The 22,735-nt window shown below is 66.0% G+C and overlaps 4 protein-coding genes across 7 annotated transcripts in view; 3 read left to right on the top strand and 1 right to left on the bottom strand.

The window, feature by feature from the left end:
• The window catches only part of PAF1 (PAF1 homolog, Paf1/RNA polymerase II complex component), a 5,361-nt gene extending 803 nt beyond the window's left edge, over positions 1-4,558 (bottom strand). Inside the window, exons 1-12 of the mRNA XM_037371946.1 lie at positions 4,445-4,558; positions 3,714-3,743; positions 3,152-3,244; positions 2,534-2,655; positions 2,203-2,269; positions 1,980-2,081; positions 1,785-1,890; positions 1,586-1,654; positions 1,190-1,293; positions 978-1,094; positions 581-709; positions 32-161 (exon numbers count right to left, since the gene is read on the bottom strand). Coding sequence (XP_037227843.1) covers positions 32-161; positions 581-709; positions 978-1,094; positions 1,190-1,293; positions 1,586-1,654; positions 1,785-1,890; positions 1,980-2,081; positions 2,203-2,269; positions 2,534-2,655; positions 3,152-3,244; positions 3,714-3,743; positions 4,445-4,494 — 1,119 coding nt within the window. The 5' untranslated portion in view covers positions 4,495-4,558. The remainder of the gene's footprint in view (positions 1-31; positions 162-580; positions 710-977; positions 1,095-1,189; positions 1,294-1,585; positions 1,655-1,784; positions 1,891-1,979; positions 2,082-2,202; positions 2,270-2,533; positions 2,656-3,151; positions 3,245-3,713; positions 3,744-4,444) is intronic.
• A 28-nt stretch (positions 4,559-4,586) lies between these two features.
• On the top strand, positions 4,587-6,885 carry MED29 (mediator complex subunit 29). Its single transcript, XM_037371900.1, has 4 exons — positions 4,587-4,858; positions 5,275-5,333; positions 5,644-5,728; positions 6,133-6,885. Exons 1-4 carry the CDS (start codon positions 4,613-4,615, stop codon positions 6,358-6,360), a joined length of 618 nt encoding a protein of 205 aa, XP_037227797.1. The 5' UTR covers positions 4,587-4,612; the 3' UTR covers positions 6,361-6,885.
• A 213-nt stretch (positions 6,886-7,098) lies between these two features.
• Positions 7,099-16,550, top strand: SUPT5H (SPT5 homolog, DSIF elongation factor subunit). Of its 2 annotated transcripts, XM_037371898.1 has the most exons (30): positions 7,099-7,328; positions 7,703-7,802; positions 7,895-8,054; positions 8,138-8,203; positions 8,835-8,846; positions 8,984-9,053; positions 9,154-9,222; positions 9,343-9,408; positions 9,509-9,539; positions 9,630-9,698; positions 9,793-10,044; positions 10,136-10,225; positions 10,302-10,372; positions 10,514-10,619; positions 11,020-11,113; positions 11,185-11,321; positions 11,417-11,572; positions 11,694-11,840; positions 11,995-12,141; positions 12,545-12,670; positions 12,794-12,878; positions 12,958-13,062; positions 13,160-13,262; positions 13,525-13,652; positions 13,780-13,885; positions 14,020-14,178; positions 14,948-15,116; positions 15,629-15,832; positions 15,951-16,046; positions 16,265-16,550. In XM_037371898.1, exons 2-30 carry the CDS (start codon positions 7,722-7,724, stop codon positions 16,406-16,408), a joined length of 3,249 nt encoding a protein of 1,082 aa, XP_037227795.1. In that variant the 5' UTR covers positions 7,099-7,328; positions 7,703-7,721; the 3' UTR covers positions 16,409-16,550. The 2 variants fall into 2 exon arrangements, with proteins under 2 accessions (XP_037227795.1, XP_037227796.1); XM_037371899.1 differs by lacking the exon at positions 8,835-8,846.
• A 678-nt stretch (positions 16,551-17,228) lies between these two features.
• Positions 17,229-22,735, top strand: part of TIMM50 (translocase of inner mitochondrial membrane 50) — a 6,773-nt gene continuing 1,266 nt past the window's right edge. The window contains exons 1-8 of one of the 3 annotated variants that reach the window (XM_037371924.1): positions 17,229-17,393; positions 17,968-18,124; positions 18,213-18,244; positions 18,897-18,918; positions 19,215-19,273; positions 19,738-19,857; positions 19,961-20,065; positions 20,209-20,213. In XM_037371924.1, the coding sequence (XP_037227821.1) occupies positions 17,244-17,393; positions 17,968-18,124; positions 18,213-18,244; positions 18,897-18,918; positions 19,215-19,273; positions 19,738-19,857; positions 19,961-20,065; positions 20,209-20,213 (650 nt within the window). In that variant the 5' untranslated portion in view covers positions 17,229-17,243. Of the gene's footprint in view, positions 17,394-17,967; positions 18,125-18,212; positions 18,245-18,896; positions 18,919-19,214; positions 19,274-19,737; positions 19,858-19,960; positions 20,066-20,162; positions 20,259-22,735 lie in introns of all 3 variants that reach the window. The other 2 variants (XM_037371923.1, XM_037371925.1) reach the window with 2 other exon arrangements.

Below are 22,735 nucleotides of genomic sequence, written 5' to 3'. Positions count from 1 at the left end.
GGCAGGGAAGGGGGGTGGTCCGCAATATCACTCCCCCCTCCCCAAATAATGGTACCTGGGCTTCCAGCTCCTTCTCGTTCATGTCGCGGTGTTTGACCACCAGCACCGCGTTGGTGCCCGACTGTACCCCTGCCCGCGCCCGCCGCTTGCTCAGCCGCACCCTGGGGGGGGGGATGGGGGGGTCAGGGAGCCCTGGGACCTCCCCCCCAAAAGTGCCTGACCCCCCCCAAAAAACTCCCCAGCCCCCCAGATTCCTCCCAACCTCCCCAGCCCCCCAAATTCCAAGCTCCACGGCTGCCCAAATTCCTCCTCCTGCCCCCCACCCACTCCCACGCGCACTCCCCCTCCCCCCAGCCTGAATCCCACCCCCCCAGGTCCCCCCCCCCCAGCTGTTTTGGGGTGCGGGGGGGATCAATCCCCACCCTCAGCCTCACCCCAGTCTACACAGCAAGTCCCCAGCTGAAACAAACGCCCCCCCCAGGGATGCACAACCCCCACCCCCCGGGAAGGGAAATCCCCCCGTGCCCCATTATTGGGGGGGGGGGGTCCCAGTACCCCCCCCCCCCCCCCACACACACACCTGGTCTCCAGCTCGTTGTAGTAAACGCCGTCGCCCTCGCGGAAAATGAAGAAATAATTTTCCTCGTAGCCTTTGCTCGCCTTGTTCTTTACGTTCCAGTTGTACTCCCGAGCGATCTTATAGTCATAGCTGGGGGGGGAGGGGGGCGGCACACGGGGGAGGGGTGAGCGGGTGCCGAGAAGACACACACATCCCCCAACCCCCCCCACCCCCCCCGAAAACGGCCCCCCCAAACCCTTGCTTTAGCCCCCACAGCCCTGCTTGAGCTATACGGGACCGCCACGCTACGTAAGACACCCCCCCCCCCAGCTCTATAGGACCCCCCTGGTTATACACGCCGCCCCCTCCCGGGTATATAAGCCCCCCCCCCCCGCTGTATGTGCCACCCCCCCCTTACACATCCTCGGGGGCGTAATCCATCTCCTCCTCCTGGTCCCGCTTCCGCTTGCGCAGCGTCTCCTCCACCGGTAGGAAATAAGCCACGAACTGGTTCCCTTCCTCGTCCATCATCCCCCTGCCGGCACGGAGGGGTTAAAAAAAAGGAGGGAGGGGACCCCGAGACAGCCCCCTCCCCCCCAGAAATGGGGGGTGGTGACCCCCCCACTGCACCTGATCATGGCCTGGGACATCATCTCCAGCGCGGCTGGGCCGCTCGTGTCCTTGGGCGCCGGGTCCGAGTCGAAGATGACTTGGGCGCAGGGGTTGATCCACATCTGGGGGGAGAAAAAAAAGGGGGGGGGGTGCGGTGTAAAAAGTTGGGGGGAGAAAAAAGAGGGGGGGGGGCGGTAAAAAAGGCACACCCCGCCCCCCCCCAACCCACCCTCAGACCTCAAAACCATCGTTGTGCCCCCCAAACTTCCCACCCCCAGATTCCCCCTGCGAGGGCGGGTCTGTGCCTCAGTTTCCCCCGTGTCAGGGCAGGGGGAAAGGATTTGGGGTGTCCCCCCCTTGATGGGGGGGTCCCTCCCCCCCCGGGGGGTCCCCAAAGTATCCCCACCCCTTTACCTTGAAGTCAGGGAAGACTGGCATGACTTCAATGGGGGTGACGCGCGGTTTGCTGTAGTGCTGCGTGATCTGGAGTGGCACAGAAGGGGATCAGGGCTGGGCGTACCCCCTAAAAAACCCCGGGGTGGGTGGCAAATATCTGGGGGGGGCCCCCAAATATCGGGGGGGCCCAAATAGTGCGGGGGGGGGGGTCACCCACCGCTTTCTGGGCATCCTCGAAGGTTTTTTCGATGGCGGCGATCTGGCTGTCGCGATCTTTGTAGATCTCTTCCTCTGTGAATTGCTGCTTCACTGAGACGCCGATCCTGGGGGGGGGGGCAAAATATAAGGGGGGGGGTGTCAGGGGGTTGCACTTTCACCCTCAGAAGCCCCCCAAGACCCCCCCCAGACTCACTTGACCTCAGGTTTCTCGTTGGAGACGCCGTAGCGGTTGAACTCGGTGGAGATGTACTCGGTCTTGCGCATCCATGGCACCACCTTGGCGTGTTGCTGGGACCTGGGGGGGGGGGCGGCAGCATGACGTGGGGGGGGGAACCCCAATGTGGGGGGGGGCCCCCGGCGGTCTGGAGGGGCTCTGTGCCCCCCCCCATCGATTTGGGGGGGGGGAGGGGCGGTACCTCTTGGAGCTGGTGGGCGCTTGGATTTCCTCCTCTAGTAGCTTCTCATCTGCCGGGTCCAGCAGCACTAAAATGGGGAGGGGGGGAATTTAGTGCCCCCTCTCCCAATTTTTTGGGGTCCCCCCCAGCGTTTCCCCCCCCCCAATTTTGGGGGACCCCAAAAAGCTCCTATTAATCCAATTAACTCCTATTAACAGCCCCTGGGGGAGCCGCTAACCTGTTTCTTTGCCAGGGAGTGGATGCGTCCCCCTTGCCTCAAAATTTGGGCCCCCCCCCCATGAAAATTTGGGGGCGCCCCCCTCCCCAAAAATGGGGGGCGCCCCCCCCTCACCGCTGGGGTCGATGCGGTAGGTGTCGGGGTTGATGAGGTCGATGGTGACGCCCAGGTCGGGCTCGGTCAGCAGATCGTGTTTGTGCTGCTTCTCCAGCGACGTTGCTTTGTACTGCACGAATCTGAGGGGGGGGGGGGGGGGGGCGAGCGGGGGGGTGTATGTCCAAGCACCCCCAACTCCCCCCCGACCCCCCCCAAAATCCAGCCCCCCCCGAAAAAACACACCCCCCCCCCAAACCCCAACACCTCCACAAAAAAAAACACAAAACCCCCTAGTTATAGTGACCACCCCCCCCCGCCAAAAACTCACCACCCCCTCAAATGCCACCCCCCCCCCCCAAACTAGGTGGGGTGACCCCCCCCCAAATCCTTCCCCCGGCACCGAATGAACCCCCAAATCCCCCCTCCTGGGGCCCCCCCAATCCACTCCCCCCCCCCAGATGCACCCCTCCAGCCTACCCCTCCCTGCGCAAACCCGGGCAGGCCCCCCCAGACCTTCACTTTATGCTCGAACTGGAACTGGGGGTCACCCCCTTGTGTCCCCCCCCCGCGCCCCCTGGCCACCCCACACCCCTCCCAGCCCTACCCGCCCCCCGTGCCCCCCCCGCCCCCCCGTACCGGTTCTGGTCGAAGGGGTAGGTGATGAACTTGGGGTCGAAGGGGATGTCGGGGAGGCTGTTGCAGTACTTCACCCGACAGACGACGCCCGACCTGGGGGGGGCGGGGATCAGGGGGGACCCCAACTCTGCAGGGACCCCCCCAAAGCCCCCCCCAAATCTGAGGGACCCCCTAAACTCATGGAGCCCCTCGAACTCATGGGGACCCCCCCAAAGCCCTCCCCCAAACCCGAGGGACCTCCCCCAAAACCACAGCCCCTCCCAACCCCCCCCCCCAATTCATGGAGCCCCCACCTAGAGCCTCTCCAAACCCCTCCCCCAAATCCGAGGGCCCCCCCCAAACACGCCCAGTCCCAACGCCCACTCCCAACTCAAGGGTGGCCCCCAATATCCCCCCCAGCCTCAAAGACCCTCCCAAACACGCTCCCCCCCCAAACCCACAGCCTCCCCCAACCCCCCAACCTGAGGAAGGGGGGCCTCCCAGACCCCCCCCCAATCGACCCCACCCCCCAACCCGATGGGGGGCCCCAAACCCCTCCTCAAACCCCCAGCCCCCCCCTCACCTCTCGGGCAGGGTCCGGTGGGAGCTGGGCCTGCGGGGAGGGGGAGGGGAGCGGGGGGGACTCAAGACATGCCGGGCCCCCACCCACCCACCCGTTCTATGACGTCATCACCCCATTGTGCTATGACGTCATCATATCTCCCCCCCGTTGTGCTATGACGTCATCACCCCCTTGTGCTATGATGTCACACGAGAACCCAGGCGGCTGCACCCAGCCCCACCTCTTCTATGACGTCACGAGGGGACCCCCCCCACGTGCACTATGACGTCATGGGGGAGCCCAGCGAACCCCACCTCCGCTATGACGTCATGACAGGCCCCCTCCCCCTGCGCTATGACGTCACAGGAAAACCCAGGTGCCCACGCCAACCTGCACTATGATGTCGCGCCATGACCCATTCCTTGCACTATGACCCAGGTGCCAGGGCCCACCTCCACCTACGTTATGACGTCACGAGAGGAAACCCCACGTGCGCTATGACGTCACGGTAGAAGCCACTGTCCGGGCCCACCTCTACCTCTGCTATGACGTCATGAGCGGACCCTGGCGCCCAGCCCCCCACCCGCGCTATGACGTCAGGAGGGCAACCCCGGTCCTACCGCCTTCCCCGCTCCCCCCCCCCGCCTTCCCCCCGCCCCCCCCCGCCGCGGCCTTGTGACGGTCACGAAGGGACCCGGTGGCCTGTCCTCCCCCCCCGGCGCGTGACGTCAGGCCGATGACGCCACAGGTACCTGTGGCCCGGCTCCTCCCGCTGCGCCTGCGTCTGGATGGTGGGAGCCATGGCGGAGCCCTGCGCCGGCAGCTCGCCGGGCAGCTACTTCCGGTCCCCGTGACGTCACTTCCCCTCCCCGCAGCCGCAAAGCCCGCCGGGAGCGGAAGTCAAGCTCAGCGTCCACAGAATGGCGGCGCCCTCTCAACAAGCGGCGCCGGGGACCGGCCCGGGCCAGGCTGCCGCCCCCCCCGCGCCGCCGCCGCTGCCCGCAGCCCCCGGGCCGGGAGCGGGGCCGGGGCAGCCGCCGGGGCCGGGGCAGCCGCCGGGGCCGGGGGCGGCGCTGCCGGGGCAGGTGGCGGCCGCGCAGGCGCAGGATTTCGACCCGGTGCAGCGGTTCCGGCTGCTCATCCCCCAGCTGAAGGAGAGCCTGCAGGTGGGCGGGGCTTGGCCGGGGCTGGCGGCCAATGGGCGGCGTGCGACGCCGGGAGGGGCGGGGCTGGCGGCCGGGAGGGGCGGGGCTAGCTGGCGAGAGGGACACGGTTTGTTGCTAAGGGGCGGGGATTGTTGCTAAGGGGCGGGGCTTGTCGCCGAGACGGACACCGTTTGTTGCCGAGGGGGAGTGGCTTACCGCCGGCAAGGGGCGGGGCTTGACGGGAGGGGGCGTGGTGCCGTCTAGGGACGGGGCCCCTAGTGCTGTTAATGGGGGCCTGGGGGGGGGGATTCCCCTGTTCCAGTGATAGGGGGGGTTGGCTCAGGGGTGTCCCCCCTCCCCCCTGGTCAGTGAACCGTCACTGCTGTGTGATCCCCGCCCCCCCCATGACCGTGACCCGCCCCCCCCTGCCCCCCCAGACATTGATGAAGGTGGCAGCACAGAACCTGGTGCAGAACTCCAGCATCGACAACGGGCAGTGAGTGACCGCCTCCCCCCAGTTTTCCCCAGTATCCCCCGATGCCGTTCCAGTGACCCCCAGTACACCCCAGCCCCATACCCCTGCCATCCCCGTACCCTCCAGTGCCATCCCAGTACTTCCAGCATCCTCCAGCACCATCCCAGTCCTCCCAGTAACCCTCAGCGCCAACCCCAGTGCCATCCCAGTCCCCGCCAATACACACTAGTACCATCCTAATACACCCCAGTGCCCCATCCCAGCCTGCCCACCATGCCCCAGTGCCCCATCCCAGGGTCCGCCCAGTGCCACCCAGTGCCCCCTCCCACAGGAAGAGCGCAGACGGGGCACTGCAGCGCTTCGACAAGAGCCTGGAGGAGTTCTACGCCCTCTGCGACCAGCTGGAGCTCTGCCTGGTGAGGGCCCCCCGCAACCCCCCAGGGGACCCCCGCCGGGACACCCCCCTTGCTGCCCTCCCCGCGACTCCCCCCTCCGGGACACCCTTAAGACCTACCTCGGGGACCCGCTGCCTTGCTGCCCACCCTGGGCCCCCACCACCCCCAAGACCCTTTCCCCTCCATGTACCACCCCTGAGCACCCCTCCTCAAGCCCCCCCCCCCCCCAGGGCTCCATCCCTCCCTGGGACCCCTGCCCATGCCTGTCCCCTCAGACCCCCCCCCTGCACTATCCCCACCCCACCCCCAGTGACCCCCCAGGCCACCCCAGTGCCACCACTTCCCCCCCAGCCCCCCAAACCCCACCCCCCTTGCCATGCCCCCCCCCCTACCCCCCCCGTGACCCCCCTGTGTGTCCCCCCCAGCGCCTGGCCCACGAGTGTCTCTCGCAGAGCTTCGACAGTGCCAAGCACGCCCCCGCCCTGGTGCCAGCAGCCCCAAAAGGGGAGGGGGGGGGCGGCGAGACCCTCCCCTACACCCAGTACCTGCCCCTCATCAAAGCTCAGATCGCTGGCGCCAAGGACATCCACAACGCCCTGCTGGAGGGGGCCAACAAGATCACCGGCAAGCTGCCCCCCCCGGGAGGGCCCTGAGGGGCTGGGGGGGGGGGGGGGGGCGGCGCCGGGGTCAGGACCTGCCCCCCGAATTTCCTTGGGGGGTCTGGGGGTGGGGGTTTGGGGAGAGTCCTGGTGGCTGGTGTGGGGCTCTGAGACTGGATTTGGGGGGGTCCTAGTACCCTTTAGAGGGGTCTGAGTGTGGGTATAGAGGGGTGCTGCCCCCCCCCGAGGGCTCTGAATGAATTGGGGGGGGGCATGGGGTCAGGACCCCCCCCCCCCGAATTTCCCTGGGGGGTCTGAGGTGGGGTTGGGGGGTCCTGGTGCCCATTGTGGGGGTCTGAGTGTAGGTATAAAGGGGTGCTTCTCCCCCCCCCCAGGGGGGCTCTGAAAGATTTGGGGGGGGGGGTGTCCCACGGGGGTCAGGACCCCCCCAAAACCTCCCATGGGGGTCCAAGGGAGGCCTGGGGGGGTCCTGAGTGATTTGGGGGGGCATGGGGGACAGAACCCTCCCAATTTTGGGGGGAAACCGTCAGGTTTTGGTAAATAAAGTGGGTTTTTTTTTCACTTCTGTCGGATTTTCTGTGTCCGGGGGGGGGGGGGGGGGGGCGCGCCCCGGGCTGGCGCGATGACGTCACGGCGCTGCCGCGTGGCGTCACGGCGCGCGTCTTTACGCCTTTTGTAACGCGCCGGGCGGCTTCGCGCAGCCTCTTTTGTCCCTCGGGCGCCGCCGTCGCGCTCCGGCTCCGCCCTCCCCCCCCCCCCCCCCGCCCACGCGTCACGCCGCGAATCTCGCGATTGTTGGCGGCGCGTCAGCGTCCGGCAACGGGAGCGGGATCGGGCCGCGGTCGGCCAGGATCAACCGGGCTCAGCTGGGATCAACTGGGAACGGGGTCAGGATCAGCCGGGAGCGTGGGCGGGCCGCAGCCGCCAGCGGAGCGGACCCGGGGTCTGCGGAGGGGCCGGGCCGAGGCCTAGAGCGAAGCGAAGCCGCCGCCCCCGCCGGGGTAAGGGGGTAGGGACACCCCCCCCCCTCCCCGGGATGGGACCCTCCCCCTTGGCATGGGTACCCCCTCCCCGGGGTAGATCAGGGGTTCAGGTTTCTGCCGGGGGCAGCTCTAGGGCTGCTCCTGGGTGGGGGGCTGCTTCGGGGAGGGTTGTTCCGGCCTGTAGCCCCTCCCGCCCCCCAGGACACCCCCACGTCACCCCCCACAGACCCCCCCCTATTGTCCACCCGGGACAGCCCCAGAATCCATGCTCACGCTTCAGGCCTTCAGGACCCCCAAGACCCCCCTACCTGTCCCCTCAGCTACCCCCAGGACACCCTAGACCCCTTACCTATACCCTGGGACACCCCCAGACCCCCGATTTCTACCCCCAGGCTCCCCCCAGACAGCGCCATGTCGGACAGCGACGACAGCAACTTCTCGGAGGACGAGAGCGAGCGCAGCAGCGAGGCCGAGGAGGCTGAGGAGAACGAGGTGAGGCTGAAGGCTGCCGCTGGCGAAGGGATGCGTGTGGGTGCCTTCCCTCACTCCTTCCCCCCCCCCCCGCCCACAAAATCCTCCCCCAGGCTGAGGAGGAGCGTGCCAGCGCAGCTGGCAGCGAGAAGGAGGAGGCTGAAGAGGAGGAGGAGGAAGAGGAGGAGGAGTACGATGAGGAGGAGGAGGAGGAAGATGACGACCGACCAGCTAAAAAGCCACGCCATGGCGGCTTCATCCTGGATGAGGCCGGTGAGCTGGGCAGGGGGGCATGAGGGGCATTGAGGGGCTTGCTGCCGCTCCCCCGGCCCTACTCACCACCCTGCCCCCCCTAGATGTTGACGATGAGTATGAAGATGAAGACCAGTGGGAGGACGGGGCCGAAGACATCCTGGAGAAAGGTGAGCAGCGTCCCAGGCCACTTTGGGGGACCCCCCCCCCCCCCCAGGGCTTTGGGGACCACCCCCCTCTGTGTCTCTTCCCCACCCTGGAGGCCAGAGGAAGAGGATGGACACGCAGCCCCACAGCGGCAAGGCTCTGGGGGGGCCAAACCCCTGCTCTCTGCTTTGGGGACCCCCCCCGGGCTTTTAGGCCCCCCCCACCATGTCCCTTCCCCACCCCAGAGGCCAGAGGAAGAGGATGGACGCGCGGCCCTGCAGTGGCAAGGCTCTAGGGGGGCCAAACCCCTGCTCTCCACTTTGGGGGCCCCCCCTGGGCTTTGAGACCCCCCCTCCCAGCTCCTTTTTCCCCCCAAGCCATCACCAGAGGGGTGGGTGGGAGGGATGGCGTGTCTCCCTGATTCCTGCTGTCTGTCCCTCCCTCCCTCCCCGTGTCCGTCCGCTCAGCACATCTCATCCACGCTCGCCTGGGGATTTTTTTTCGCTTTTATTCCCACTACCACCTTTCCCCCCGCTCCTCCCTGTGCCACCGTCTGAATTTTGATTCCTTCCCCTTTGTTCCCCCCTCACCCGCGGGTGGTTTTGCCGCTATTATTTGCTCCATTCTCCACCGCCACTCCTTGTTCCCGAGCAGAAGAGATCGAAGGTAAGCCCGAATCACCCTGCCACCCCCCCATGTTCCCTCGGCGTCCCCCCTCCGCCAAGTCCGGGGCCGAGCAACCCCAGCCCAACCGCCAGCGCCATCCCCTGGGGGCAAAATCCTGACCCTCCTCTTCGTCGCAGCTTCCAACATTGATAACGTGGTGCTGGATGAGGATCGCTCCGGCGCTCGGCGGCTGCAGAACCTCTGGAGGTGATGGCGGCTCTATCCGTGTGTCTGTTTGTCTTGGAGGGGAGGGGGGCTGTGCTGATGCCCCCCCACACCCCAACCCCTTCTTTTTTTCCCCCCACAGGGACCAGCGGGAGGAAGAGCTGGGCGAGTATTACATGAAAAAATACGCCAAGTCCTCGGTGGGAGAGACGTGAGTCCTTGTCCTCACCCCCAGCCCGACAGAAGAACCCCCGCTGTGTCTACTCTTCATTATTCATTTTTATTTATTATTCCTTGTTATTATTTATTTATAATTTCGTCTTTTTTTCAGTGTTTACGGGGGTTCCGACGAACTCTCGGATGACATCACGCAGCAGCAGCTGCTGCCTGGAGTCAAGTGAGTCTCGTGGAGGGGGGGGGGAGCCCACATCATTTTGGGGGCAACCTGAGGCTGAGCCCCCCCTGTAACGGTGTTTCCCTCTCCGCCCCCCCCACAGGGACCCCAATCTCTGGACTGTGAAGTGCAAGGTGGGCACTGGGAGAGTTGATTCAGCGCAGCAAGGGGTTCTCCGTATCCCCCCCCCCAACACTTTCTTAAACCATCCTTTCCACCCCCAGATCGGCGAGGAACGCGCCACGGCCATTGCCTTGATGCGGAAATTCATCGCGTACCAATTTACCGACACGGTGAGGCTGTGGCAGGGGGAAAGCGGGGGGGGGTGGGGTAAAACCGGGGTGACAGGGCTGCGGTGACACCATGCCGCGTCCCCTCGTTCTCCAGCCTTTGCAGATCAAGTCGGTGGTGGCTCCCGAGCACGTCAAGGGTTACATCTACGTGGAGGCTTACAAACAGACGCACGTCAAGCAGGCGATCGAGGGGGTGGGCAACCTGCGCATGGGCTACTGGAACCAGCAGATGGTTCCCATTAAGGAGATGACCGACGTCCTCAAGGTGGTGAAAGAGGTCACCAACCTCAAGCCTAAATCTTGGGTGCGCCTCAAGAGAGGGATCTACAAGGATGACATTGCCCAGGTGAGGGGGAAAAAAAAAAAATTGGGAAGTGGAACGGGGGGGAATACGTGTGCGTGGGTGGTACTGGGCTCACCCCCTTTGTGCGCTACAGGTGGATTACGTGGAGCCGAGCCAGAACCAGATTTCCCTCAAGATGATCCCTCGTATTGATTTTGACCGGATCAAAGCCCGCATGAGCCTGGTAAGTGGATCCACACCGGTGCCGCCGCGGTGCCGGTGGCCTTGGCTCACTCCCCTCCTACCCCCCGACCCTGCAGAAAGATTGGTTTGCCAAGAGGAAGAAATTCAAGCGACCGCCGCAGCGGCTTTTTGATGCCGAGAAGATCCGGTAAGTGGCCGCCGCCACGCTGAGGGGTGTCAGGCGCTGCCCCAACCCCCCCCTTGGCAAGCTGCCCTCACTGAGGGGGGCCTTTAATCCCTGGGGGGGTGTCTCCTGCCCACCGAGGGGGTGATTTGGGTTTTGTGCCAGGTCCCTGGGAGGTGATGTGGCATCCGACGGCGATTTTCTCATCTTCGAAGGCAATCGCTACAGCCGCAAGGGCTTCCTCTTCAAGAGCTTTGCCATGTCGGCTGTGGTGAGCTGGGCTTGAACCCAAAAGCTGCCGCTTTTCCCCCAAAACAGCTGCGTTTTTAACACTGGGGGATGTTGGGGAGCGGGGTGGTTCCTCAGTGGGGACAGTACTGCCCATCCAGGTGTGTTTTGGGGTGGAATCAGGGCATTTTGGGGTGGAATCGGGGCATTTTGGGGGAGAAATGGGGCATTTTGGGGGGAAAAATGGGGTGTTTTGGGGCAGAACTGGGGCGTTTTGGGGCAGAAACGAGACATCTTGGGGAAAAACAGGGCATTTTGGGGTGGAACCAGGGTGTTTGGGGGAAAAAGAGGGAGTTTTGGGGCGGAACCGGGGCGTTTTGGGGCGGAACCGGGGCGTTTTGGGGTGGAACCAGGGCGTTTTGGCCACCGGCTCCACTCTGCAGATAACGGAGGGGGTGAAGCCCACCTTGTCAGAGCTGGAGAAGTTCGAGGACCAGCCCGAAGGCATCGACCTGGAGGTGGTGACGGAGAGCACGGGTAAGCAGTTGCCACCGCTGTCCCCGTGTCACCACCGCACTGTCCCCTCACCGCCCCCGCTGTCACCCCAGGGAAGGAACGAGAGCACAACTTCCAGCCCGGTGACAACGTGGAGGTGTGCGAGGGTGAGCTGATCAACCTGCAAGGCAAAATCCTCAGCGTCGACGGCAACAAGATCACCATCATGCCCAAACACGAGGATCTGAAGGTCAGGGAGTGACACCGGGTGCCTCCCGCAGCCGCCACGACCCCCCGGCCCCTTTTTCCCCTGCCCCACGCTGTTTTCTTCCCACCCCCATCCAGGACATGCTGGAGTTCCCGGCTCAGGAGCTGCGCAAGTATTTCAAGATGGGTGACCACGTCAAGGTGATCGCGGGGCGTTTCGAGGGCGACACGGGGCTGATCGTGAGGGTGGAGGAAAACTTTGTCATCCTCTTCTCCGACCTCACCATGCACGAGGTATTTGTGGGGGGAAATTCCAGCTGGGCACCCCAAATTCCACCCCAAAATAGTTTTTTTTTTGGGGGGGGGTGGGTGGGGAAGAGGGGAAACGGCTGCGCCTCACACTTCTCGCCACCAGCTCAAGGTTCTGCCGCGGGACCTGCAGCTCTGCTCAGAGACAGCGTCTGGCGTGGATGTGGGGGGGCAGCACGAGTGGGGGGAGCTGGTGCAGCTGGACCCCCAAACCGTGGGTGTCATCGTCCGCCTGGAGCGGGAGACCTTCCAGGTGAGCTCCAGCTCCCCGGGGATCCCCGCATGAGCCGCATCCGCATCCTGGGGGGTTTTCCACGCTCATCCCTTTGCCAGAACCGTGTCCCCTGCCTTGGGGGGGTCCCCCCTTTTTGGCTGCACCCCTCCTCAGCCTCTGGCCGTCCCGGCAGGTGCTGAACATGTACGGGAAGGTGGTGACGGTGCGGCACCAGGCTGTCACCAGGAAAAAGGACAACCGCTTCGCTGTCGCCCTCGACTCGGAGCAGAACAACATCCACGTCAAGGACATTGTCAAAGTCATCGATGGGCCTCACTCGGTAGGGGGGGTTGGGGGGGGTCCTGGGGGGGTGAGCGGCCTCTCGGCATTTTGGGGGCTCTGGCTCCTTGCTGGTGCTGCTCTGGGTCCGTCCCTGCTTCAAGGACGGTCCCTGGGGGGAGCCAGGTCCCTCCTGGCACTGTGGGGGTGTGTGTCTCTGGTATATTGGGGTCCCTCCCGGTGCCCCCCACGCATCCCTCCCAGTGCCAAGGGGATACTGGATCACTCCTGGCACCCCCGTGCATCCTTCCCATTGCTGAGGGGAGGGTCCAGTCGCTGTTCCTCCTTCTTTTACTGGGGTTTAACCCCCCTCCCCTGGCCTTTTACTGGGGTTTAACTCCCTTCCCGCCCCCCCCCCCCCTTTTTTTACGGGGCTCAACGCTCCCCCACTTCTACCGGGGCAGGGTCGCGAAGGGGAGATCCGGCATCTCTTCCGAGGCTTCGCCTTCCTGCACTGCAAGAAGCTGGTGGAAAACGGCGGCATGTTTGTCTGCAAGACTCGCCACCTCGTCCTGGCAGGTGGCTCCAAGGTGGGGGCACACCAGGGACACCCCCAGTGACTGCTGCCCCCCTGTTTTGCTGCTACACACACCCCCACCCCCCATTTGGCTGCTGCTCCCTCCTCCAGGCGCTGTTTTCTTTCCCTCTTGCAGCCGCGGGACGTCACCAATTTCACCGTGGGTGGTTTCGCCCCCATGAGCCCCCGTATCAGCAGCCCGATGCACCCCAGCGGGGCTGGTGAGTGGTGGGGGAGCGTCCCCGAGGCCGTGGGGGTGTCCCCAAGGACCCACCCCTCAGCCCCGTTTCCATCCTGCAGGCCAGCGTGGTGGTTTCGGTGGCGGCGGCATGAGCCGTGGCCGTGGCCGCCGGGATAACGACCTCATCGGGCAGACGGTGCGCATCTCCCAAGGACCCTACAAAGGTGGGTGCCCATTTGTGCCCCCCAAAACAGGGCAGGGAGCTTCAGGGATGCCCGGATCCCCCCCCATCCCACCCTGAGCCCCCATCCCACCCCCCAGGTTATATCGGGGTGGTGAAGGACGCAACAGAGTCGACGGCGCGTGTGGAGCTGCACTCCACTTGCCAGACCATCTCGGTGGATCGCCAGCGCCTGACCACTGTGTGAGTGGGGGGACGGGGACAGTGGGGGCGGGGTGGCCCCTGGAGCCCCCACGGTGGGTCAGGGTGGCCCCTGGAGCCCCCACGATGGGTCAGGGTGGCCCCCAGACCCCCCACCGGCAGGTCAGGGTGGGCTTCAGCATTGGTGACACTTGGGGCAGAACCTCCCCCTGCGGGTGGGTGACCCCCCCCAGACACGAGCGGGGCTCTGTTGTGGGGTCCCTGCCCCCACTCCCCGTCCCCTGACAGCCGCGTGTCCCCGCAGGGGCTCCCGGCGCCCAGGGGGGATGACGTCGGCCTACGGGCGCACCCCCATGTACGGCTCCCAGACCCCCATGTACGGCTCTGGCTCCCGCACCCCCATGTACGGCTCGCAGACCCCCCTGCATGACGGTGAGTGGCACGGGGCGGGGGGGGGGCGGCGGGGGGGTGGAGGGGACAGGGACTGGGGGGACCCCGGGGACACAGGGGGGTCCCACAGCCACAGGGGCTGAGGGGGGCCACTGTGGGACCCCCGCAGGTAGCCGCACGCCGCACTACGGCTCGCAGACGCCGCTGCACGACGGGAGCCGCACACCTGCCCAGAGCGGCGCCTGGGACCCCAACAACCCCAACACGCCCTCCAGGTGGGTCCAGCCGGGGGGCAGGGGGGGGGGGTGGGGGGGTGTCCCCCTGATTGAAGCGGGGGTTCCCCTCAGCGGGCCAGCCCCGTTTTGGGGTCCCTGGGATGGTCACGCTGTGACGGTGCTGCTCGTTGTAGGGCCGACGAGGATTTTGAGTATGGCTTCGATGACGAGCCCACGCCCTCGCCGCAGGGCTACGGGGGAACCCCGAACCCCCAGACGCCCGGTTACCCCGACCCCTCGTCCCCCCAAGTCAACCAGCCTTACAACCCCCAGACCCCCGGCACGCCGGCCATGTGAGTCCTCCTGCTACCCCGGGGAACCCCCAAATGCTGCTGGGGGGGAGGGGGGGGGGGAAATGTGCTTTAGGGGGGACCCCAAATCATGTCCCTGGAGGGGTAAAGGCTCCTGGGGGACCCCAGACCGGGGCTGGAGGCGTATAGGTGCCTTGAGGGGGGTATAGGCTCCTGGGGACCCCAAACCATGTCCTGGGGGGGGGGGTATCAGCTCCTGGGGAACCCCAAACCACAGCCTAGAGGGCAGGTATAGGCTCCTGGGGGACCCCGAATCGTGGTTGTATGGGGGGAATGGCTCCTGGGGGACCCCAGACCGTGGCTGGGGGGCATACAGGCTCTTGGGGGACCCCAAACCATGATTCGGGGGGGGGGGTACAGGCTCTTGGGGGACCCCAAACCATGATTCTGGGGGGGGTACAGGCTCTTGGGGGACCCCAAACCACAGCCTGAGGGACATACAGGCTCCTGGGGGATCCCAAATCGTGGTTCTAGGAGGAAAGGCTCTTGGGGGACCCCAAAGTATGGTCCTGGGGGAGGGGAACAGCTCCTGGGGGACCCCAAACCACAGCCTGGGGGACCCCAAACCTCAATCCTGAGGGGGAACTGGCTTCTGGGGGACCCCAGACCTCAGTCCCAGGGGGCGAACTGCCCCCCCCCAGGGTGCAGCATTGGCCCTGGAGGACCCCAAACCCTCATACCCCACCCCTGGAGACCCCCCAGATCCTGCCTCCGGGGGTGCCACCTCTCCTGTCGTGTGTCCCCCACCCAGGTACAACACAGACCAGTTCTCGCCCTACGCCGTCCCCTCGCCGCAGGGCTCCTACCAGCCCAGCCCCAGCCCCCAGAGCTACCACCAAGTGGCCCCCAGCCCCGTGGGCTACCAGAACACCCACTCACCGGCCAGCTACCACCCCACACCGTCGCCCATGGCCTACCAGGTACCCCCAGACCCCCTCAGAGCCCCCCAGACCCCCTCAGAGTCACCCCAAAGCCCCTTGTAGCCCCCCTCCACAGCCCCTTGTAGCCCGCCTCCACCCTTCAAAACCCCTTGTAGCCCCCCAAAACTTCCCATAACCCCCAAATCCCTCATAGCCCTCCCCAAACCCCCTCGTAGCCCCCCCCCAAACCCCCCAACACCCGCTCACAGCCCCCTGTACCTCCTTGTAGCGCCCCTAAACCCCCCTACAACCCCTCATAATCCCTCTATACCTCCTCATAGCACCTGTATATACTCCCTTGTAGCCCCCCTACACCCTCTCATAGCCCTCCTATACACTCTATAAACGCCCTCATAGCCCCCTAAACACCCTTGTAGCCCCCCTACATGCTCTCATAGGCCCCCTACACCCCCTTGTACCCCCCCACCCTCTCATAGCCCCCTAAACTCCCTACAACCCCCCCCTCCTAGCCCCCCTACCCCCCCAAACACTACCTGCTGTCTCCCCCCCAGGCCAGCCCCAGCCCCAGCCCGGTGGGCTACAGCCCGATGACCCCTGGGGCCCCTTCCCCGGGGGGGTACAACCCCCACACCCCCGGATCAGGGATCGAGCAGAGCTCCAGCGACTGGGTCACCACCGACATCCAGGTGAAGGTCCGGGACACCTACCTGGACAGTCAGGCAGTGGGACAGACCGGCGTCATCCGCAGTGTCACGGTGAGGCCACACACACACACACCCCCCATCCCTGGGGAAGGGTTTGGGGGGCAGTTTTGGCATATGGGGGTGACACTGACCACCCCAACCCCCCCCCCCCCCCATGTTGATCCTCTAGGGTGGGATGTGCTCGGTCTACCTGAAGGACAGCGAGAAGGTGGTGAGCATCTCCAGCGAGCACCTGGAGCCCGTCACCCCCACCAAGAGCAACAAGGTAGAGCCCCCCCACCTTCCTGAGACCCTCACCCTTTCCTGGGACCCCCTCACACCTCCTAAGACCCCCTCACCCCTCCTGTCCTCTGCTAGCCCCACACCCTGGACCTTCTACATCCCACACCGGCCCCCCAGCACCCCCCCACCACCACTCTAAGGCCCCTTCTCCCCTAATTCTCCCCAAAACTAACTCCCTGCCTCCCCCCTACCCCCCGGCAGGTAAAGGTGATCCTGGGGGAGGACCGCGAAGCCACCGGGATCCTACTCAGCATCGATGGGGAGGATGGGATCGTCCGCATGGATTTGGAGGAGCAGCTCAAGATCCTCAACCTCCGCTTCCTCGGCAAGCTGCTGGAGGCCTAAGGGGGGGCCCCTTTTGCCCCCCCACCATTTTCTTTGCCCCCCCCCCCCTTTTCTTTCTACACCCCCCCCCCTTCATTTTTTTCCCCTTCTCTGCTGGTTGTAGCAAGGTCTAGGTGTTAAATAAACTCCTGTGGGTGCGGCACCCCCTCTTCTGTGCTGCCTCGGTGGGGTGGGCAAACTGCCCTTCCCCCCCCTTAAACCCACAGAAGGGGGCAGCGGGTGAGCCAGCACCCTTGTGCCCCTTGGGGCTGGGGAAGGAGGGGTCAAACCGCCCCCCCCCCCCGTGGGGCAGGGGCTGCACTGGGACCCCCGTGAGGCTGGGGGAGGGACAGCTGTGCCCACCCCATAAAACCGTGGTGGTGGTGGTGGTGGTGGTGGTGGTGGTGAACCAGCCCCCCTGGGGTTGGGGAAGGGCCATCAAAAAGCCCCCCCCCCCTTCGTGTGGCGGGGAGGGGGCTGAAGCGGGGCCGGGGGGGGTTGTACGGAGGGCCCCGTGGGGCCGTTGGCGGGGGGCGGGGGGGTTGAACAGGGACGCACCGCACACACACCCCGCCCCGAAGAGCCGGGGCGCGGCGGGCTCAGCGCCGGCCGCACACGTGTTCCGCTCCCTCCACTCTCATCTGTTCTCATTGGCTCTCGCAGCGGCTGCCCCGCCTCCCCTCTGATGCTATTGGCCAGCAGCCGCGCTCCTATTGGTCACCAGCCATCAAGCTCCGCCTCTCGCGCTTTGTCCCCACCCCCTTTCTTCCCCTGCCACTGCTGATTGGCCGGCGGTGCTGACAGGTGATTGGCCGCAGCGGTGGCGCCTGCGCCGTGAGGCGCCCGGTGCGGGAAGATGGCGGCGGCGGCGGCGGGGCGGGCGTTGGCGGCCTGTGGGGCCCGGGCCGCCCTCGGGGCCCGCCGGGCCCGCACCGCGCTGGGCCGGGCCGCCAGCGGGGCCGCCGGGACCGAGGCGGTGCTGCGGGAGCGGCTGCGGCGGCACCAGGTGGGGCTGGGCCCGGCGGGGGGGCGCTGGGCCTGGGCCTGAGGCGGCGGTGAGGGCCCCGCGGGGTGCTGAGGGGGGCGCGGGGACACCGGTGTCCCCATGGCTCCGGGACCCGCTGGAACTTCCCGGCTCAGGGCTCCACGCCCGGCCCCGCCCTTCCTCCGCTGTCCCTGGGGGTCCCCAAGGGTCCCTGGGGGCCCTTGGTCGTCCCTGAGGGTCTCTGGGTGTCCCCGGGCGTCCCCAGGGGTCTCCTGGGCGTTCTAGGTCATCGCGGGGGGTCTCTGGTCATCCCTGGGGTTGTCCAAGGGTCCCCCAGGTGTCCCCGGCCATCTCTGGGGCTCTCCAGGGGTCCTCAGCTGTCCTCGGCCATCCCTGAGGGTCCCCAAGGGTCCCCTGGGGGTCCCAGGCCACCCGCGGGTGTCCCCAAGTGTCCCCAAAGCTCCCAGGAGGCTTCGGGGCTCCCTGGATGTCACCTGTCCCCAAGCGTACCTGGCTGGTCTGGGTGTCCCCAAGCCCCTGGGCCATCCCGAGGGCTTGTGTCACCCACCTGCTGTGTGCGTGTCCCCCTCCGCAGGCGGCAGAGGGACCCCTGGGCCCCCCCCCTGGCCCGGAGCAGGAGGAAGAGGAGGAGCAGCGGCGGCGGGCGAGGATGGCAGCCGCCCGGCGGCTGGCGCTGCGTGTGGCGGGGCTGCTGGGCGCTGGCACCAGCGTGGCACTCATCTACATCTTCGGTCAGTCCCCGGTGTCCCCAACGTGTCCCCCGCCACCCCGGTGCCACCACAAACCCCTCCCTCACCTCTGCTCTCCCCCCTCCCACAGGCAGCAACGCAGTGGACGAGCATGGTGCCAAGGTGAGGGGCGCACGGCAGCGGGTCCCCCCCCCTTTATGAGGGCAGCGGGGGCTGCACTGATGTCACCTCCCTGCCCTTTAGGGACATTTGGGGATGCAAAAGGAGCGTAGTGCCTTCCCCACCCCTTCCCCACCTGCCCCCCACTGTTCCCTTTTTGCCGGCGTTTTCCTTTATTTTGGGGTTTTTGGATCAGGACTTTGTGTCCCTGAGGGGGGTGACGTATCCCCAAGGGGAATGGCTGTCCTTGTCACACCCCAGGGGAGGCATTTTTGTCACCCAAGCCCCCTTTTTTGATGAATTTGGAGGTGACAAGAGGTGGTTTTTGATGTGCAACGGGGCTCCCCGGGGAGGGCGAGGTGCAAATTGCCCGGTGGGGGGGGACAAGGTGACATCAAACGGGGGCTGACAGGGAGGGGGAGCGCCCAGCAGTTGACAACGGCACCCGTGGGGTGACAGGGACATCAGTGGGGTGACGAGGCCGTTAGTTGGCGGAAGGAAACCGTGCGGGAATGCTGTCACCTACCTGCAAATTGTCCCTGTCACCTCGCTGAGTCCTTTCTCCCCCTCCAAGTGCCACCATTGCCCGCGCGGTGCCACCACGGCCTTACCACTGTCCCCATCTTAACCCCCCGCCTCCCTTTTCTCCCCACAGATTCCCGATGAGTTTGATGGCGGTGAGTGACGTCCCCAGGGGGGTGACAGCCACCGGGCGGGGGGGGGGGGACGGGGACGGGACACACGGACACACTGTCACATCCTCAGGGCCATTTAACACCTCGGTGTTGCAGGCCGAGGCTTTTACGATGTTTTTAACACCCCGTTGTAACCCAAAAGGAGCTTTTTGGGGCTGGGGAGGGGTGTGTTTTTACCGGAGGGGGGGGGGGGGGGTGGCAGGGGGGAACTGTCCCCCCGTGTTGGGGACAGTGGGGACCCCCGGTGAGTCTCACCCACACTGGCCTTGGCTCCACAGACCCCGTGGGCATCCAGCAGCTCCGCCGCACCTACAAATACTTCAAGGACTACAGGCAGGTGCGTTTGGGGGGGGTTCCCCCCGTTTGGGGGGGGAACTTTGTCCCATCGGGGGGTGGCTGTCCCCATCCTAAGAGCTTTTGTGCCCTCCCAGGTAGTTTTGTCCCGTTTTGGGGATGTTTTGGGGGTCGTTTGGGTCTTTATTCTCTCTTGAATGCCCTTGTGCTAGTGTGAGGGGGTCACATCCCTTTTGGGGTCCCCTGTCCCCATTCTGGGGTCCCCTGTCGCCATTTTGGGGACGTTTGGGGTCCTGGGTCCTCGTCCCCACCAGGGGGGTTCCTTGTCCCCGCTGCAGGGGTGCTTGTCGTGAGGCAGCAGCTCCCCTCCCGCTTTGCGGGGGCTTTCCAGCCCCTGTGGCAGTGTGGGGACCCTCGTCCCCATGCCGGTGGCTTGTCCCCCTGCTTGGGGGGTGGGGGGGCCCATCCTTCCCCCTGCCCCCCCTCCCCCCCCCCCCCCCCCCCCAGATGATCATCGAGCCCACCAGCCCCAAGCTGCTGCCGGACCCCCTGCGTGAACCCTACTACCAACCCCCCTACACCCTCGTCATCGAGCTCACCGACGTCCTGCTGCACCCCGAGTGGTCGGTGAGTGTCCCCTGAACCTCCCCCCTGTCCCCACCCCCACTGCCACGCCCCTGTGACACCCCCCCTCTTGTTGTCATCCCCCCCCCCCCAAAAAAAAAATCAGCTCGTCACCGGTTGGCGCTTCAAGAAGCGTCCGGGCATCGAGAGCCTCCTCCAGCAGCTCGCGCCCCTCTACGAAATCGTCATCTTCACCTCTGAAACTGGCATGGTGAGCGTGAAATGGGGGGGCACAGCCACCTAGGGGTGCCCCCCACCCTCTCACCCCCCCCTTTCCGTCCCCATCCCCCCCCTCCCCCCCCCCTTAGACCGCCTTCCCCTCATCGACAGCGTGGACCCTCACGGCTTCGTCCTACCGCCTCTTCCGTGACGCCACCCGTTACATGGACGGTCACCACGTCAAGGTGGGGGGACACAGGGGTTGGGGGGGGGTACTAAAGCACCTGTGCCCCCTCCCCCCTTGAGTAACCCTTTTCTTTTTTTGTATTATGCCCCCCCCCTCCCCCCAGGATATTTTCCTGCCTCAACAGAGACCCGGCGAAGGTGGTGGTGGTGGATTGCGAGAGAGAAGCTTTTGCCTGCAGCCCTACAACGGGCTGGCGCTGCCCCGCTGGGACGGCAGCTCCGACGAACCAGCGCGCTCTACGACCTCACCGCTTTCCTCAAAAGTACGGACGCGCCCTCCCCCAGTAGCCCAGATTCCCCCCCCAAATATCCCTCACCCCCTCAGATAAAATCTTCTTTCATCCCCGCAGCCATCGCGCTTAGCGGGGTGGAAGATGTCGGACGGTGCTGGAAAATTACGCGCTGGAGGAGGATCCTTTGGCCAGCTTTTAACGTCGTCGCTCGCAGCTGGAGGAGGTGGGGATGCGCGGGGGGGGGGACAGATGTCCCCTGTCACCGGGGAGGGGGTGACAGCCCCTCATTGCCTATACCGGCTGGCTTTCCCCCCCCCCCCCCCCCCAAATTGGGGAGTGCAGGAGGAGCAGCAGCGCTTGGCCGAGCTGGCACAGGGCAAGAAGCGCGGGGCTTTTCCTGGGTGCCTTGGCCGGGCGCCTCTGGCCGCGCTCCAAGCAGCAGTGACGTCAGCGGTGATGTCATCGCGCTGGGGCCGTGACTTCGGTGTGAGGGCGGCGGTGGGGGGGTGGGAGGACAGGACGATGCCTTCCCCCCCACACACCCAGTTTGTCGGCCCGGGAGGGGGGTGACGCGTCACCCGGAGCTGGACGATGCGGTCGGAGGGCGCTGGTGGCCCTGTGGTGGGGGCGGGGGCCAGATGTGGGGCGCCTCACCTCCCCCCCCCCCCATTGAGGGGGGAGGGGATTTGGGGGGGGCTTGACCCCGTGGGGGTGAATAAAGGGTGATGTGTAGCTGTGGGTGCACTGTGCTGCTTGGGGGGGGGGGGGGGCATGGAGCAGCCCCCCACCCTGGTGCTGCGTCGGATGTGGGCTCTTTTTTGAGGGGGGGGGGGGGGAGGGAGATGGGGCCAGACCTGCGTTTGGGAGGGGTCAGTATCCTGGGGGGCGTGACTGAGAAGGGGCGGGGCTTGGCCTTAGAAAGGGGTCTGGGGGTGGGGGTGGTGGGCTCAGACCTGCTGAGCATTGGGAGCGGGCAGGACCCCCCAGGCCTGGATCTGCCCCCCCCTCCCCCCCCCCCCTGCTGCTGGCCAATGGCCGTGTGCTGCTGGCCGCCCTCCTCGCCCTCCTCTGCCCCTCACCGGTGAGCCTGGCCCAAGGGGGGGGGTGCTGGGGGGCGGGGGGGGGGGCAGGCAGAGACCCTTGGTAATTCTTGGGGGGGGAGGGGGGGTCCCTGGAGTATTTTGGGCCTCCGTTTGTGGTGCGCGGGGGGGGCTATGGGGGGTGGGGGCGTTCCGAGGGGGTATATTGGGATGTTGCGGGGTGTGTCTGTGGTGTTGTGGTTTTGGGGTCCTGGGGGGGGGGAGGCTCCAGGGAATTTGGGGGGCATTGGGGTGGATTTGGGGATGCTGGGGAGCAGTGGGGGGGGGGGCTTAAGGGGCATTTGGGGGGGGATATTTGGGTCAGGGGGTGTCCCCGGTGGATGTTTTGGGGCTGGGGGGGGGTCTGGGTCGCTGACTTCCACCCTGCAGGGTGCAGCCAGCTGGGGTGCTGGAGCTGCGGGTGCTTTCGGCGCGGGGGGGGCACGGGGGGGCCATGTGGGGGTCCCTTCTTGTCGCCTTGTCTTCCGCCTGTGCCTGCGCCCCCCGGGGGGGTCGGCTGCAGCTGGGGGTCACCCACAGCCCCCCGGGCCCCCCCTACCCCAGGGACCCCCGGATCCTCCGCCTGCCTTCGCTTCCCTGGCCGGTGAGGACCCCCCAAGTTTGACACTCCCTCCCCCCCCCCCCCCCCAGATAGTCTGGGATCCCACAAGGGACCAGGAATGACACCCACCCCCTAATTTTGGTGACCCCCCCCCCCCCCCCGCCAGGGCACCGTCTCCATCGTCATCGAGTCGTGGGGAGGCTGGATGAGGCCAAAGGCTCTGGGGGTGGGGGGGGGGGGGGCAAAGGGGGTCGGGGGGCCCTGGGTTTCGGGGGGTGGGTCCATAGGGGGGGGGGGGGGATCTGAGAACCCAGAGTGTTGGGGGGGGGGGGGGGGCGGGGGGGGCAAAATGGGGGACAAACTGGGGGTTCGGGGGTAAATGGGGGTGAATTGAGAGGGGGAATGAGGGGCCAGGGGCAAATGGGGGATAAATAGGGGTTGGGGGGGGGGGGAATGGGGGTCTTGATGGTAAATGGGGGGGGGCAAATGTGTGTTCTGGGGGACAAATGGGGAGGTAAATGGGGCAGGGGGTAAATGGGGATCCCAAGCGTTAGTGGGGGATGAATGGGGGGGGGGGGTGTGGAAATCCGGGGGGGGGGGGG

This window comes from Falco rusticolus, chromosome 21 (genome assembly GCF_015220075.1).
Source record: "Falco rusticolus isolate bFalRus1 chromosome 21, bFalRus1.pri, whole genome shotgun sequence".
NCBI classification, from domain to species: Eukaryota; Metazoa; Chordata; class Aves; order Falconiformes; family Falconidae; genus Falco; species Falco rusticolus.
This window is presented reverse-complemented; position numbering and strand designations above follow the sequence as displayed.